Source organism: Aspergillus homomorphus, assembly GCF_003184865.1.
Source record: "Aspergillus homomorphus CBS 101889 unplaced genomic scaffold BO97scaffold_4, whole genome shotgun sequence".
NCBI lineage: Eukaryota > Fungi > Ascomycota > Eurotiomycetes > Eurotiales > Aspergillaceae > Aspergillus > Aspergillus homomorphus.
Genome location: NW_020291890.1, coordinates 523,404 through 539,082, shown reverse-complemented (window position 1 = coordinate 539,082; position 15,679 = coordinate 523,404). Strand labels below are relative to the sequence as shown.

At 48.5% G+C, this 15,679-nt stretch overlaps 4 protein-coding genes across 4 annotated transcripts; 3 read left to right on the top strand and 1 right to left on the bottom strand.

Moving 5' to 3' along the window:
- The first annotated feature begins 409 nt into the window (after positions 1-409).
- On the top strand, positions 410-1,041 carry BO97DRAFT_403115 (uncharacterized protein). Its single transcript, XM_025694665.1, has one exon. It carries the CDS (start codon positions 466-468, stop codon positions 964-966), a length of 501 nt encoding a protein of 166 aa, XP_025555052.1. The 5' UTR covers positions 410-465; the 3' UTR covers positions 967-1,041.
- A 1,265-nt stretch (positions 1,042-2,306) lies between these two features.
- Positions 2,307-9,893, bottom strand: BO97DRAFT_440505 (P-loop containing nucleoside triphosphate hydrolase protein). The gene is made up of 6 exons (XM_025698082.1): positions 8,332-9,893; positions 6,828-8,261; positions 6,434-6,770; positions 4,652-6,330; positions 3,831-4,601; positions 2,307-3,757 (listed from the first exon to the last, which is right to left on the bottom strand). Exons 1-6 carry the CDS (start codon positions 9,800-9,802, stop codon positions 2,436-2,438), a joined length of 7,014 nt encoding a protein of 2,337 aa, XP_025555051.1. The 5' UTR covers positions 9,803-9,893; the 3' UTR covers positions 2,307-2,435.
- A 424-nt stretch (positions 9,894-10,317) lies between these two features.
- BO97DRAFT_475504 (uncharacterized protein) lies at positions 10,318-12,453 on the top strand (the record flags this gene model as incomplete). The annotated part of the gene is made up of 5 exons (XM_025700413.1): positions 10,318-10,661; positions 10,724-11,730; positions 12,108-12,140; positions 12,200-12,212; positions 12,437-12,453. The coding sequence occupies exons 1-5, from the start codon at positions 10,400-10,402 to the stop codon at positions 12,451-12,453; spliced, it is 1,332 nt and encodes a 443-aa protein (XP_025555050.1). The 5' UTR covers positions 10,318-10,399.
- Positions 12,454-13,517: 1,064 nt separating this feature from the next.
- On the top strand, positions 13,518-14,441 carry BO97DRAFT_362108 (RNase H1/viroplasmin domain-containing protein). The gene is made up of 3 exons (XM_025692451.1): positions 13,518-13,792; positions 13,844-14,056; positions 14,116-14,441. Exons 1-3 carry the CDS (start codon positions 13,719-13,721, stop codon positions 14,390-14,392), a joined length of 564 nt encoding a protein of 187 aa, XP_025555049.1. The 5' UTR covers positions 13,518-13,718; the 3' UTR covers positions 14,393-14,441.
- The last annotated feature ends 1,238 nt before the right edge of the window (positions 14,442-15,679 follow it).

The window sequence follows — 15,679 nt, the reverse complement described above, 5'->3', positions numbered from 1 at the left end:
GTTCGCCTTGAGGTGTATTCATTTGTCTTCTTAAGAATCGTTAGTGGTGAGGGTTTATTGAGGGGCTCACCTGAGCGATTAAGATCCCTGCCAGACTCGAGCTGGTCGCCATCGACCCAATCAAACCGATGGATCTTTGATTAGAACCCCAGACTTAGTTTATACGACCATCTGCAGTGTCTAGAGCACAGCCGGATCCTAATCTAAGCGTATCTGCATGGCCTCAAACGATCTAGACATTAGATCACGGGAATGGTGTACCGTGGATCGAGCCGAACTCAATTTCAATTTCCTACTCCGTCCATAGATCTGCTTCATCTATTCGATCATCATCGGCATGTAGCCTCCATATCTTGTAGATTTAAGCGTTGAGTTGCATCCGCATCTTGTCCATAGGCATCATCCAGAACAACCCTACCCTCCCAAAACCCAACCACACACCCTCACAACCCCAAACCAAACAAAATGCTCAAACCCACCCTCCTCACCCTCCTCATCACCACCCTCGCAACCGGCACCCCAATCCTCCAACCCCGAGACATCTGCAGCCACACATCAAGCGACAGCTTCATCGGCAAGACCGTGGCAAGCGTAGCCTGCGCACAACTCACCATCACGAACACAGGCTGCATCGTCACAGTCAAATACCCGGCCGACATCTACGGAGACTCATTCACCTTCGACAGCGCCTCGAAGTCCTTCAAAGCGCTCCGCAACAGCAAGCTCACCCTGACAGCAACGCCCCAGCCCGGAAACTCCGCCGCGGTCTGGTCCGGCACGGCGGGCAAGAGCAATCCCACCACATACCAGGTTCCATTGACCGGCCAGCCCGCTTCTATTGCCGTGCTGTGCGCCCCGCCGCCGCCGCAGTGTATCGCCGCTGGTCAGCCTTGTGTGTTTGAGGTTCCTGAGGGGTGTTGCTCGGGGGCTTGTGCGTGTATTGGGGAGGCGTGTAATTGTTTTTAGCTGACTTGGACGAACGTGGACATATAGGGGACATGGAGACGAAACAAGCTAGAGATCAGATGCAGGGTGTAGGGTCTAGAATCTAGGCACGGTTGCGGCTTGCTGAACCACCGGACTCAGGGGCGGGGCGGGATCATGATTCATCACGCTTTTTTTTTTTTTTTGCCACTTGCGCGGAACAAATCATAGTCACGGTCGCTGTGCGCGGTGGATCTGAGTATGACCACAGCTTTGAGTGGGTGATTCATTCGATGTGGGTTTTTATGTTTTTTATGGCATTTTGTTTTGGATCTATTGTGCTTCGGAGTCTGGCGGGTAGAAGAGACAGCTATTTCTTCTGATTGAATTTCGATTGCAGTGGATCGAATAGAAAGGTCAGGTAAATATCTTTTGAATATGCCATGATTTTTAACTGTATAGTCTATATTCCGATAATCCCGGTTGAATAGCACAGCATAATTTTCACGTTCTAAGCAAACTAAGAAGGGAGAAGGACCCCAGACACACCCCGGCGACGCAACGAACGCCCGCGCTCTATTGGCGGGCACCCAAGCTATCGACATGCATCTGTACGCATTGCTAAGGATAGGTCGCTGTGTCGTTAAAGTGGTCAGCCGCTGACGAATGAAGGAAAGCTTCGAGAAAATAATCCAAGCAGCATCAACAATCTCAAGCATACTGACATCAACCCGTGACCGCAGCGCTCTATATCAGTTGGGGTATTTAGGACGAGTTACCGGCATCGGTGTTTTGGAATGTGCTGCGAGCGATGAGTGGCTAAAAACTTGATCGATTCTGTCCACAATCATCCTTACATGGGCGGCTATACTAAACATCCCCACTCCAACTACACTGTTTGTGAGACTTTTGCGTTCTTTGCGAACAGGTGAGGTGCGTTGATAGTGAGCCCTTCAGGTCAAAGTGATGATGGCATTGCAGTTCAGCACACGTGTCGTAGCGGGTGAGGCCCGCGGAAGTGTGACGATATCGCGGGCATTGGGTTTTGCTATTGCACTAATTACGCAGGGGTGTTTTTTTATTCCGACGCATGATGGATTGCCGCAGTAGGGTGCTAATGTACGATAGTCTTCTGTGTCTTGACCCATTGAGCTTCCAAAGGCCTCGATACTCTACTAATGCACGGTGTGTGGAAGCCTATTGATCGTGAGTTGTCATGTCGAGTTGCCCCATACGCTTCTTAGCGTGCCTGGGTAGCACTCTCAACCACGAAGGGTGTAGTCCCAGCATTTGCGAAGGGGTCCGCAAGACTTAGCGCACCATAAGGTTTGCAGATCGAAATACTAGGCATCCGTCAACACAAGATCCTCGAAGCCGATTTGCATCGTGTATGTAAATTGGAGACCTAATGGTGGTACCTTGCATATTGTCTAAGGCGACAGGCGGGCCTGCTAATGTCATCACAGATATAAGAGAAAAAAAAAAAAGAAAAAAAACTCCCTAGTCTACTCTCATTCGAGTTGGCTGTTTGGCACAAAGTGGCCTCCTCCTTCACATTTATATCCGCCAGGACGTTTGATCCATCGGTAGCCTTGGACACAAACTCCCATGCTCCGTAGCTTCGCTTGAGTAGCCTGGTCCTTGCGGCGAGCTTCAGCTAAGGTTTGTCGCTTGATCTCAAGTTCCCTAGCAATTGCTTCTTGCCTCCTGCGTTCCATTTTGCATCGCACTCGTTCTTGTTCAAAGCGCACTCTCAGCCTTTCATTCTGTTGCTGTCTTGCCTCTTCCACTGCCCGGGCTGCCTGAGTCTCTTTTTCCTTCAAACTCAGCAGTTCTTTTGTCTGCTTCTCCATCTCCTCTGTCATCCTCAGATAATCCTTCTCATCTTGTTTGGCAGCTACCTTATCTTTCTCTAGTTGAATCCAATCCTCATCTGTTACACCGGCCTCACGCCCTGATCCGAGACCCTGTTGATCGCTGCTCTTCTGCACTGGTGCATAAGCTTGATCATTGGCTTTCACGTTCGATTTCAGGCTTTGAGATTCCTCACTTTGTGGTTGCGGGGATTCGATGCACACTTGTAGGTTTTTCTTGTGATTGAGGCTAACGGCAGATGATTCTGTCAGGAGATGCCCGCGACTTCGACGCTCAACTAACATGTCATGAAGCTCCTCAGTCACTGTATCCCTGCTCAATGCAAGCTCCGCTCCACAGAGCGACTGTGACGTCTTTATAGTTTTTCCAAAGATTGCTTTTGCCAGTGTCTCAACATCCCTGGCATTAGCCCAGCTTGCAGTTCGAGACAAGGCGTCGAATCCGTCGGTCAATCTCCTGTGGTAATCGAAACTTGAGTCATCAAGACAACTGATGTTGAAGTTCACTCCTGAAGTACTGTAGATTGTTTCTTTTTGCTTCTTCAGAAGCTTATTCAGTAATTCGATGCAGTCTTGGGGAGAAAGAGATTTAAACTGAAAAGAGTCCGGGAAACGACTAGTAAGACCAGTGTTGATGGTCATGAGGCGGTTGATATCAGCATCATAGCCAGCCAGAATGATGATCACTTTCTTAGCAAATCTGGGCTTTGTGATGCAGTCAACAAGCTCATCCATAGCCTCTTTGGCAAAATGACCCTCAGCAAGACGATATGCTTCGTCTATGAAGAGAACCTTTCCGAGACCACGTTCCAGCAGTTTCTGGGTTTTCGGGCCGGTTTGCCCAACAAATTGGCCTACTAGGTCTGTAGCAGACGCTTCTATGACCTCAACCGAGGACAGGAGACCCATATTGTAGTACACCTGCCCCATTTTTCTGGCTGTGCTTGTTTTGCCGGTCCCTGTCCGTATGTCGCATGTCAGTAGAGCTCTATATTCCCGAGGAGGAATTCATCAGCAAAGTTTTCTACTCACCTGGGGGCCCTCGAAACACGAAGTTAAACGGCACCTGCTCACGGGGATCCATGTGTAGCTCTCTGAGGCGCTTGACCATATTCTGGTATCCTTCAAGTGTGGATATTATGCTTTCACAGCCTACCACCCCTTCAAAAAGCTTTTTCATATTGAATTCGCCCTTTTCAACGCGATCAAAATTCTCATCAAAGTCGACCGCATCTAAGACGGAATCAAGCGCGCGACTGCCAAGTCCATTCGACGAGATGCGCCCCTGATGATGCAATTTTGCAATGTTGAGCAGAATGTCGATTTCTCCAGCATTACCAAAGTGGGGTCGATTCCGAGCTCGCTCTAGCATTTCCAAAGCCACCTGGCGAGCCTGGTCAGTGATGCTGTACCCCTGTTCACTCAGTTTCAGGTCCAGGATGAGACCCAGCTCCTGTGCGCTAAAATCTTCAAAGATGAAGGCCTGGTCAATTGGAAAACGCCGACTGAGACCTGGATTGACAGCTTGAAACATCTGCTCCATCTGATCTTTATACCCCAGTAGTAGAACACATTGATTGTCCCCGGGGGCGCTCTGGACTTCAGCCACTATGGTATCAATAACGGCGCTTCTATATGGGTCAGATCGGGCCCCTGCACCATCAGAACTGCCACTGGTTGAGAGACCATATGCTTCGTCTATGACTAGGACCTTTCCCAAGGTAGCTGCGAGGATGCCCTTTGTGTTCTTCTCGGACTCTCCCATCACGGCCCCAATGAAGTCGGATGGATTTTTCACAACAACTGTAGTTCTCGTAAGTAATTTGAAGAGTCCAAGTATGTTACTCGCATACCTTCTCCGTTTGACAAAAGTCCTATATCCACGAGAATTTGACCGTAGATCCTTGCAACCGAGGTTTTCCCAGTTCCAGGGTTACCGAGGAAGACCTTGTTGAGATTGTAGCCAACCACAGCGAGCTCATCTAGCTCTCGACGGTAGTTGTATTGGATGGTGTCTATCAGGCTTTCAACCGTCTTTTTGACCTCGGCTAACCCAATCATACCTTGCAGCTTTTGCCACGCTTTCGATGATTTGAGACGTTGAGAAGGTTCTGGGCCGATCATGTCCTCCTTGTCAAGAAAAAGCTCATTTACAGGCGAGCCTCCTTGCCGCTTTTGCTTCATCAGTCGCTCAGTTTGTCGCTCAGTGATTTTTGCCATGGCATTTTCAACAGCCCTCGCATTAGCGAAACCCTCTTGACACCGTCCGCGCGCGATGCGCCGGGCCACAATACGACAGTAAAGACCATCCAGCCCACCATCGACTTCCATCTGCCTTTTCCACTTCCTTTCGATCCAAGCTCTGACGATCATGAGGAGTTCAGCTTCGTCAAAATCATCGAATTTGAGCTCAAGAGGGAAACGGCTGGGAAGTCCAGGGTTGTGAGCAAGAAATTTCTCCATCGGGCGTTGATATCCAGCTAGAACGAACACAATCTTGCCAGTGAGATTCTCGACTTCAGCTAAGAGGAAATCAAGTACCTGACTGCCGCCAAAATTGTTTCCTTGTACCATCTGATAGGCTTCGTCGATGAAAATCACCCCTCCGCCATCCTTGAGTAGTTGCTCAACCATCTTCTGACATTGGGGGACGCCTTCATTTGAAAGCCTCGACCCGGTTGTCTCGATCACTTTGTGTCCGGGTATGATACCCACCGCCGCCAGAAATTTTGCGTAAAGTCGGGCAACTGTCGTTTTGCCAGTTCCAGGGTTCCCGACAAGGATGCTACCGAATCTCTCATGGCTCAGATCGACATCCTGCCTGACGGCGATATCAACTTTGGCTTTGATCGTCAAGAACTTCGATTTCACTGCCTCCAAACCAACCATATCCATCAAAGTATCGATTTCCGGGCTTTGAGAGTTGTAGTATGATTTTTGGTATTCCCAATCATCCCTTGCCTTTGAGACAGGCTGCTCAGGCATACCCTCCTGGCTGCGGGGTTCTACCCGGGGCTCGTTACGGGAAGTCATAGATCGGCTTCCCAGATTCCCGACAGCTGGGGGTTCAAGGGACCTTGGCCGCGGTTCACTCAGTCCCGAGACTGTTTCCTGAGCCCTTTGAGTGCTGGGTGTGCTTTCTATTGAGCACTGGGAGCTTCGCAACTCTTTGATTTCTTGGCTATACTGCTCAAGGACTCTTGCTCGCTCTGACTCGACTGACTTATCACTATTCAGGCGTCTCAGATGTGAAGCTTCACTCTGTAGGTCGGCGAGCTTCTGGGCGTATAAAGCTTGGCTTCTTTTTCGCTCTGCCTCGAGTCTCATATCTTGATCATGCTTCTGCTTCTGTATCTTATCTTCGTGGGCACAAGAGCGACATGAGGTCTGACTCGTCGAGCACGGCAATACCAACTTATGTCCACGGGGACAGTCTCTATGGACCATCTTCTTGCACACCTTCTTGGAGTGATCTGCGAGCTTATGGCACTTGGATGGGCATTCATGTATCCCGCAGCTTAGCTTGGCACCACTTTCAAAACGATCAGCATTAGTCCGGCGTCGAAGACTCAGCGTTCCGCTAGATGGGTCTAGCTATCGAACCAAGTCACTTAGGAGATGGAGAAGTGACTTACCAAGGGGCTGAGCATCCACCATTTGGCGCTTCTCGCTCGAAGTCTTCTTTTGTGCTCAGTATGGCGGTCGTGCCAGGGTGCTGTTCACATTTGATCGGCAGTCCGTCATAGATATGCCCATTGGTCTTGAGTCGATCAAAGAGGGGCTTCCAATACGTTTGGCCTTTGCGGCTGGAGGCAAATGTTTCCAAGTTGCCCACCATGATAAGTATATTGCGGGCACGGGAGAGAAGCACGTTAAGTCGTTCGGGAGCAGCCATGAATCCTACATCACCATTTCTGTTACTTCGCGTGAGTGACGCGATCACAATGTCACTTTCCTCGCCTTGATAGTTGTCTGACATCAACGGTCAGTTTGCTTACTGAACATCGCTCCGTTAGACTTGTTACTCACCAATCGTCGATAGCTTGATCGGTTGCTTGGAATAATCAGCACTCGCCTGTGACAAGAGGCCAGCCTCTACAAGATCGTGAGAGTCAAGATCATTCAGTACTGGATCATTTTGTTTGCTCAAAGTCTGTCGCAGGAGCGAGAGTTGGCCCAAATATGGCGTGAGGACCACGAGCTTGTCCGTTCCATATCCTTGTTGGCCCAAGTATTTCACGATCGCCAGCACGATTTCCGCTTCAAATGCATTCTGTTTAGACTGCTTAGCTTCTTCGTCTCGTCGGTCGGAGATTGCTGAAAAACTGTGTTCGGGGTTCTGATGATTGATGAAAATCACGCGGTCAGTCAAGCCACGAGGCTTAGGACGGGTCTTGGTTTTCTCGTCGTCTTGTAACTGAGGATAAGTAAGTGACCGTACAAGATCGGAGATCTCTGGACACATTCGATGTTGCTTCTGCAGGGTGATATGTGGATATCCCGTATGAATTAATCTTTCGAACAGAGACACGTTGAGGTCATATCCGTCCCCTATTTCCTTGCTCAGAGCATAGCTATTGATCTTGGGCCGGAGTTGCAAGTGATCGCCAATCAGTATCAAATGCTTCGTATCCGGAGATAATGCAGTGAGAACATGAGACTCAAGAATCTCTCCTGCTTCCTCTAACAGCACGATGCCGGGTGATATATGCTTAAGATCGTCAGCATACATAGCCGCGGCCGTTGTGGTGCATCCAATGATCTTTTTTTTCTTGAGGATCTCCCGGGTTTTCTCCCCTAAGATCGCAGTTAACCTTGCGTGACAATCGTCCAGTAAGTCCATCTGGACTGCAAGAGATTCAGCTTGTTCATTCAGCAGAGCCCGTTTCCACGCTTGTACTTTCTCGTCACGGAATTTCTGATCCAAAGCCCAGATAGTGCAGCTTCTAGCTGGAAGGGACTCAGCCACAGGGTCTGGTGACTGGCCTCTGGTCCAACGCTCGTAGAGATAGCCCTTCTTAATTGTTTTCCCTTGTTTGTCTACCACGCTCATTCCGTCTTCGTCTTCGGGTACAGTGAAGGCTTCGAAGTAGTCGGGCTCTTCAAATTCCAGGTAGTCCAGAATCGCCAAAGGATTTGCTGACAGCTCTTGGTACGCTGCGAATGAGCTCATAATGTTGTCTCGCTGGTCCTGAGCCTGGTCATTGAGTGCGTTAATGGTATTCCAGGCAGAATTGGGTCTTTTCCTGGTAAGCTTCTGCTCTTTGAGGCTCAGGGGCTCCGTTCTTGGTGTTGACTTGGATCCTAATCGGACGATGTCGGATGCTTCAATGCCTATATCCAGCAGATCTTCCAGAAATTGGTCCAAGGCGTGGTTTGTGTAGCACATCACTAAGATCTTATCATCGGTAAAGTCATGAAGAACTTTGGCCAGAAGTGCCCCTATAAACGACTTCCCAGTACCTAACCCACCATCAAGGTTAGCTTCGGGGGCTGGAAATAAGAAGCAAAGATTGTTCTTGGGTGCCCATACCTGGAGGCCCTTGAATCAAACTGACCCTTTGTGTCAGTCCTGCGAGTAGGGAGTCGCGTTGAAACGGGTCTAGTGTTACTTGCTTGGTTGTCTTCAAAGTAGCTTGAAGACGGGGTCGGTCGTTCTTCCGCAACTCGCTAATCACACTCTGAGGTGCCAAGGCAGAATCCTTGAGGGGCTGGCCTCTTTCATAGAGAAACAACTCTTCCGTGAAAGGGAATTCAACTCTCTCCTGCAGACATTTCAGAATTGGCTCGTAAGCGAAAGTCGCTGTATCAACCACCAGGAACTCGACATCATCGTAGAGTTTCAGAAAGAGCAGAGTCTTTCGCATTGCTTCCCTGCCGGCTGCCCGTAGCTTGACGACCGGTGGCACGGCTAACAAATCATCGAGGTTCCGTTCGATTGTAGCAAATGCCACAATTTCCGTGTTCCGTACAAAACAGCCCAAAGCGCGGTGTTTGACATACTGCGGAGTATTCTTGAGAAACCCTTTAGCTTCCGCTCGGGAAAGAGTGTTCAGCTTTTCCAGGCCTGACTTTGCAGTGATGCCAATAGTGCAAGGGCGGATGTATCTTAAATCGGCCGAGACGCAGGAGATGTTAGCCAGCGATAGCCCCCGCAGCCGCAGCGCCGTTCGTCGTTTTTTCTTCGTGCTCGTTGCAACATGAATATCCTCTCGCAGCGCAGACAGCATGTCTTCGCGTAAGAGTCGGAATTGGTTGTCCGCATGCGCCGCGATGCGTTGGACCCCGGAGAGTTGTGCGATCTCCTCCACGCGTCGATAGAATGGTTTCTCGGCACAACTTAATTCATCCGTGGTGGGAAGAATTGCGATTAGGCGGAAGTCAGCAAAATCATTATCGTGGCGGCCGCCGACTGTGTCTTCGGTTGTGAGCAGAGTGGATGCGGAAGATCTCATGTCGAGGAGATACTTGATCTTATGTCCCAGATTGCGTAGTAAAGCCGATGACGACGATTCAAGATACCCATCACTCAGCATAGCCTGGGCATCAGTCGTGATATCTACTCCAGAAGAGGCTGGCAACGATAAAACTTCTGTAGTCAACCAACAGAAGACGTGGGTTGCATCATCATCCAGTTTTCGGGTGAAGAAGGCATCTAGAAGCGATTTCCAGAGTGTCCGGGGTTCCACAATGATAACAAGAATCCGTTCCAGAAAAATACCATTGCATAGGAGCTTGATTTCGGGCTTTCGCAAAAAGTTAAGGAACTTGGATGTATACTTATTGATGAAGGCCGGTGTGATGTCGAACCTCAAGCCATGTCGGAGAGCACTTAGGGCATTCTCATTGCTAACCAATCGCTCCACAGCCCCGCAAGGCTCCTTTGTGTTCAGTATGGCATCTATGAACCTCTTGAAGTCGCTGAGGTCCCGAATCTCCTGGTTTTCACGCAGAACAGCTGCCAGGTATTTGGCCAATCGATCCGATCGGATATTGGTCGACATCTCAACCGTGAAAGAAGTATATTGGTATTAGACCTTTCTCTATTTCGAATAAATCTGGATGTTCAAAGCAAGAAAAGGGTGTCTGTGAAAGACTTGGGTCGTTTTATTTGTGATATAGAGTCGGAAGCAGATGGAAAAGGAAACAGGAGAGGGGGGGGGGGGCGTGCGCTTAGCAGACCGCTAGCGGCAGACCGCCCCCTCAGTAAGCATTTGAAAGGCATCAAAAAGTGTTTACAAAGGGTACGTAGTGAGGGGTAGGAACAAAAGTACGCAGGATGCAGGCTTTGAAGCATGTGCAAGACCTAAGTCACTGACTACGTGTGCGCCACCTAGGCAGCTACGCTAATGGCAAGCTGGACGCCTCACTGGCAGCCCACGATATTGGGGGGTGGTGTGACAATAGGGGCATCTTACAAGTGCAATACCGACTGAAGTGGTTACCACAGGTAGTAGCCAAAGGGAAGAAGAGCTTATAAGGAGACCATCATCCCCGCAGGTTCCATAGGGTCTTTCCAGCCATCTCTTACCATTCCTGCACAATCTGTTCTCTGTTGTCTCAACTGCGGGTAAACTTGCCTCTAACAAATTCAATTCATTATGTCTAGCAACATAGACTTTCTAAGGAGGACTGACCGTTCATACCCGAGAAGAGGTAGAGATGGGTGGAGAGGTGGCAGAAGCCAAAGGTCATCAGTTCCTCGTGCTCCACCTCCACCGTTGGGGGAGATTATTGCTACACTTGAATACGATGATCTTCAAGATGACACAACCAAAACCCATCATCCTGCTCGAATCACCGATACACAGTATTTGACGTCTTATAATTGGGTCCGTGGAGGAAGTGGAATCATCGTTCCAGGTGCATACAACCTCCCCGCCATCCAAACAACCATGACTTAACAATTAATAAACTTTGTGCAGGTGAGCCCCCGCAATGGACACCCCGTCCTGAACCCAGCCAACTGCAGGAGGACTCCGGTGATTACTTTCGCGACTTGAATGCCGCACGGCATCCCAATTATCCGTTAGAGCCGATGATCCGCGCCATACTGGCGGACAAACCGGATTATCGAGTCCAGGATTTGGACGTTGTGGCCTGTGCCAGCACGCTTGGAAATCTACTGAGATTTGCGCGCGGCGATAGCCTTTCGTTTAGAATGTTAGTCGAGGTCATCGGCAACACAGTCTTCTTTATTAGGAGGGAGAACTCGCCTTGGGAACTCATCACAGATGTGCATGGGTATGGACACACCTTTCCAGAGGCATATACAACATGGACCAAAGATGTTCGGACGTCGGAATCTCACCAACGGCTCATAAACTATGAATTCGCCAACATGAACGTCTTGATGCGGTTCGAAGCCGATGGTTTTCTTCCCGAATTAGTCCCTAAATCAGGTCTCGCTGCTCAGGAAAATCCGATCCATGGTGAAAGTGACGCGGAGCTCGAAGATGTCTTAGCTTCTATCACAGCGGCTACGATCACAACCAACCACTCTTCAGCTACCATCGACGACAGGAATCCAAGTGCTCTGGAAATCTCCAAGGCCGGTCGCTATATTCCACAGTGCGCGATCTTTGACTTGAAGACGCGCTCTGCGAGAAAGTCTAAGACCGACATCCTTCAAGAACAGATGAGCCGGCTGTGGATCAGACAAGTTCCACATCTCGTGCTCGCATTTCACAACACTGGGAGGTTTGATGATGTTCGAGTCATGGATGTGCAAGAGAACTTGAAGAATTGGGAAGAATCCCAACAGCCGTCTTTGCAGAGGTTTGCTATTTTAATGCAGATGGTTACATCCTTCGTTCGTAGCGCGGAGGTTGGAAAGCTTGAAGTTGAACATAACATCAATGGAGAGGAAAAAGGAGTTCTGAATTTTCGAATTCCTGGCGGTACTGTCAACTCTGTATTGCCGCCAGATTTGGTAATTCGTTGGAATCCTGGCCATGGTTCTGATTGAGAGCCCTAGCTTCATTCTCTGGGTACCTACGCTGGTAGAAACCGCTTGTGAAGACGAAACTGGCATCCAGATATTCGCTATTTCATATGATTGACCGATTGAGGGTGAACAAGTCTAAATGCTATTGTTATGATAACTCAGGATCTTTCAAGTAACATGTGGACTTTGGTCTTCGCAGAGCGATGCTGAAGATGGTGGTACCGTAACCAGGGTTCAGCTCTTCGAACAGATTCGGGCTTGTTGATCCCGGTATTTTTGTAGAACGATAATTTCCCGTCTAATATGTAAGGTAACCCGCTGACGTGAAGCGTTGCATTAGCATGTGAAATGATGTATCATAGATCTATTTTCCGTCAGATATCTCTCAAGTGTATGTATGTCTCCTGCAGGTCATGCGAATTTTTGATCGGAAGAATTGACCTATTACCTGGAGTGCATTGTTGAGGGTAAGTCACAACCGGACCATTCCTTTTCTGGTGGTTAAAAGAACAAACCTGCTTAACTTCCTAATATGGCAGTACTTCGGATGCGATCCCTCACCAGACTTCGCTAAATTCTGACGCGTATTTTAGCACGCTAAGCCTTGGTTCTTATCCTTGATATTAATTTATTGATTTCTGTTAATGAAAATTTTTATTTAAATAATCTTAATTATTACTACTATATATAGAAGTTAATAAGATTTAAAAATAAGAAATTAAAAAAATCTTTAATTTTGTATAGAGTGGCTAACAGCGAGGTCAGGTTAGGTTAATCAAAACTTTTATACCTGACCGCAGGTTAATAGTCAGGTATAAGAAATATATATTCCTGCCCAGGTTAACCAACATTTAACCTACGGGTCAAATTTCTCGGCAACTAAGATTATTCAGGAAGGCGGTAAGATAGCAAAGTATTTCTGCCTGATTTCGCCTGATTCAGGTATAACGGTTAACCGCGGTTGACCGTTATACCTGCGGTTACTCTGATTTTTATACCCTTAACCTGACTGCCAGGTTAAGGTCAAGCTAGGGTTAAGGTATAACAGTCAGGTTAAGCCACTCTAGTTCTACCTCAGATTTCTGCGCAGGCGTATGACCGCTATCCGCAAACCTATACAAAGAAGAGAGGCAAGCGCAAGCATTGATAAATTGATATCAACCACTTGACCTTTTCTCCGGAATTATTTGACTTACTCGGTCTTATAGCCTTCTTTCTATGCGGCCGAAACCCTTCTTTGGCGCCCTAATTCTATTTCCGGTAAAAATTACCCCTCCTACCATCATAAGCTTTGTATTATATGGGGTAGCATCGCAAGATCACTTCGAACGTGGACCTTCTCTACAAGAGTTATGAAAGTTGCGTCAACGCAGCGACTGATGGTGCCCTCCGCCACTACACAAGTTGTGGCGGGCTAAGGATGTTGGCGGCGCGGGGGTCCGGAAAGCGGTTTGGACCGGGCCGCGCCCGTGTCAGCGAGCCGCCGAGCCATGTGCCTTTTCAAGGGTTCTTACAGGCGGAAAGGATCATCGGCAACATTCCCACATTTCCCGATTGAGCTTCGTACTAAAATAGTAATTGCTTGCGCTTGCCCGCTGCCCTGCGCCTCCCACAGGTTCCGTTACCATCGATTACATACCGTACTCTGGATGTCGCGACTGCGCCAGAATCCCGAGTGGCTTTGGGTTAGCAGAAATTGGAGAATCAGGCGACAAAGATTTGGCGCTTAACATGTAGCTTGAATCACCGTTTAACGGGTTAATTCGAACCACTTGCACCCCAGTGGCTTTATTGCCAGGCGGAGATCAACCCATTGCAGGATTTAAGAACTCCGAGAGGCCGGCGTAGGCAAATTCGAGTTGTCGATAATCACCCTCCCGCAATCTCATCAAACAAAATATACTACTAATCAGAAAATCCATAGTTGGCTTCTATCGAACTACACTTCGTTGTAATTCTATCCTGTGTCCGCGATGAGACGCGAAAAGAAGAAGTTTTATGCAGTGGTTTCCGGACGAGTTGCCGAAGCGACGATATTCTCCTCTTGGTAATAAAACTCGGGCTGAACATTAAGTTTCTACTGACTTTTCAATGGCAGGGGAGATGCACATCCTCACATCACTGGCTGTCTTTCAGTTCATGAGGGCTTCGAAACTCTACCTGAAGCACAGAAGTATATGATGGAAAAGGGAATAGACAAGCCGAAATTGGTAATTCACGACGACACTAAAGAGACTCGTCCTCAACCACATTCAGGTAGATTCTACGCCGTGGCCTTTGGTCGAAGACCAGGTGTATATCTCTCATGGAAGTATGTATTCCCCGACTTCGGATGATCGAGTCGAAGGCCACTCACAAGCATCGAATCAGGGATGCCGAGCCACAAGTCAAAGACTACCCGCATGCATGTCACAAGCGTTTCGCGACACGTGCTCAAGCACAAGCCTTTATTCGCGATTGGGAAGAATCTCATGCAGATATCTGCCGGGGAGATGCAATCGATAAACTAGGAAAGGGTCTCAGGCCGACTGATTTGGAGTCAAATTTTCATGATCTTCAGCTTTGCCAGGGAGACGATCTGAGCGAAGGAATCACCACGGGAATGAGAAATATTTGCATCGCGGGAAGCGAGAAAGCCATGTTTTAGAATCTCAATGTCACAGGATTGAATTTAAGTGATTCTCCGTTATGGTTTGAACAGAAAAAAAAAAATTGCATCAGCACCTTCGCACTAGAGCTTTCAAAAGCAGCTTGATTCTACGCGCGAGACAGGAAAGCTCATCGAGATAGTCCTGCCGAGACTCTCTCAAAATGAACCCTGAATTGAACTTGTCTTCTTGTCCGGATCTACTGCCTTGACCAAACCTCGAATACTGGACGAGTCAATGAACACCTTACGAGATAGGAAAATGGGTAGCACGTACACATCCGGCATCCGATAAAGTTGGTGCCAGTAGTGCAGTAGCACAGGCAGTTTGACAGGCTCCGAAGGCACCTCTACAGGCCAAGATAGATGCTGGTGCAGTGGCCTCAAAAGTCGCCCCCCAAGTAAAGCCTGCTGCTGAGTAGCAAGTCGTGACCACAGCTGCGCAACCGGCTTGGCAAACGCCGTAGGCTGCCGGTGGCAGCTGTGGAATTACGCGTTGAGACTGTGGGCTTGTGAGGGACGCACAAGGGATAGACACGAGTCTGAAGCTTTCGATATCCGGAAGTTAGGGATCAGAAAGAAAAGGAAGGAGGTCTCAAAATCCAGAAGTTAGGGATCGAAAAGAGATGAAGTAGGCATGAAGGGCCTCGCATCTGCATAAATACCCCGCACATGGCTTCGACGTTAGAGGGGAAAAATCCCGTAAAGTGCCCGACAGGCCAAGGAGCGTATCACTCAGGTCTAGAGTACCTACTCGGAGGTGGTCAAATGACTTTGGCTCATAAAAAACCTCAACAATGAGACGTTCAGGGAGGAGCGTATTCGCGAGGCTCAGCGGCAGAAGATTGTTGGCATTGTCGCCCCCCTCGCGCTAGATTCTGACCATCCTTAGCTGGTTGCTAATATGTTGGGCGACGTCAACGTACTAAGATAAGGTAAATCTAGTGATTGGCTTAACCATACCATGTCTGAACCTGGATCAGCTCATCTCCCTGGCTCAGCTTTGTCATTCGCCTGTGGGGCGATTCTTTCACATGGATAGGAAAGTCTTTGGGAAACAAGAAGTTGATGAGGGGATTAAGGAGTGTCATATATATTGCCCTGACTTCATGATTGTTGAGCCTACTATTTTTGGTAGGAATAGCAACTCTCGTTAGGCAACAGAAAACCACCCCTTTGACATTAGCGTAGCCTGTTCTCGACCGCCTGGCACTGCATGGATCGTACAACCAAGTATAGTAAATAGTGTAGCGTCATTTATGCCTGAAAGCACCAGTAAGCATTCTT

What these genes read in the sequence shown, in the direction of transcription:
- BO97DRAFT_403115 (XM_025694665.1), top strand. Translation starts at nt 466, where the DNA reads ATGCTCAAACCCACCCTCCTCACCCTCCTCATCACCACCCTCGCAACC.
- BO97DRAFT_440505 (XM_025698082.1), bottom strand. Translation starts at nt 9,802, where the DNA reads ATGTCGACCAATATCCGATCGGATCGATTGGCCAAATACCTGGCAGCT. An exon ending in TTTGATTCAAGGGCCTCCAG is followed by an intron (nt 8,262 to 8,331) that starts GTATGGGCACCC and finishes ATGGTGGGTTAG; the next exon opens with GTACTGGGAAGTCGTTTATA. An exon ending in GGTGGATGCTCAGCCCCTTG is followed by an intron (nt 6,331 to 6,433) that starts GTAAGTCACTTC and finishes TCGTTTTGAAAG; the next exon opens with TGGTGCCAAGCTAAGCTGCG.
- BO97DRAFT_362108 (XM_025692451.1), top strand. Translation starts at nt 13,719, where the DNA reads ATGAGACGCGAAAAGAAGAAGTTTTATGCAGTGGTTTCCGGACGAGTT. An exon ending in GCGACGATATTCTCCTCTTG is followed by an intron (nt 13,793 to 13,843) that starts GTAATAAAACTC and finishes TTTCAATGGCAG; the next exon opens with GGGAGATGCACATCCTCACA. An exon ending in GGTGTATATCTCTCATGGAA is followed by an intron (nt 14,057 to 14,115) that starts GTATGTATTCCC and finishes GCATCGAATCAG; the next exon opens with GGATGCCGAGCCACAAGTCA.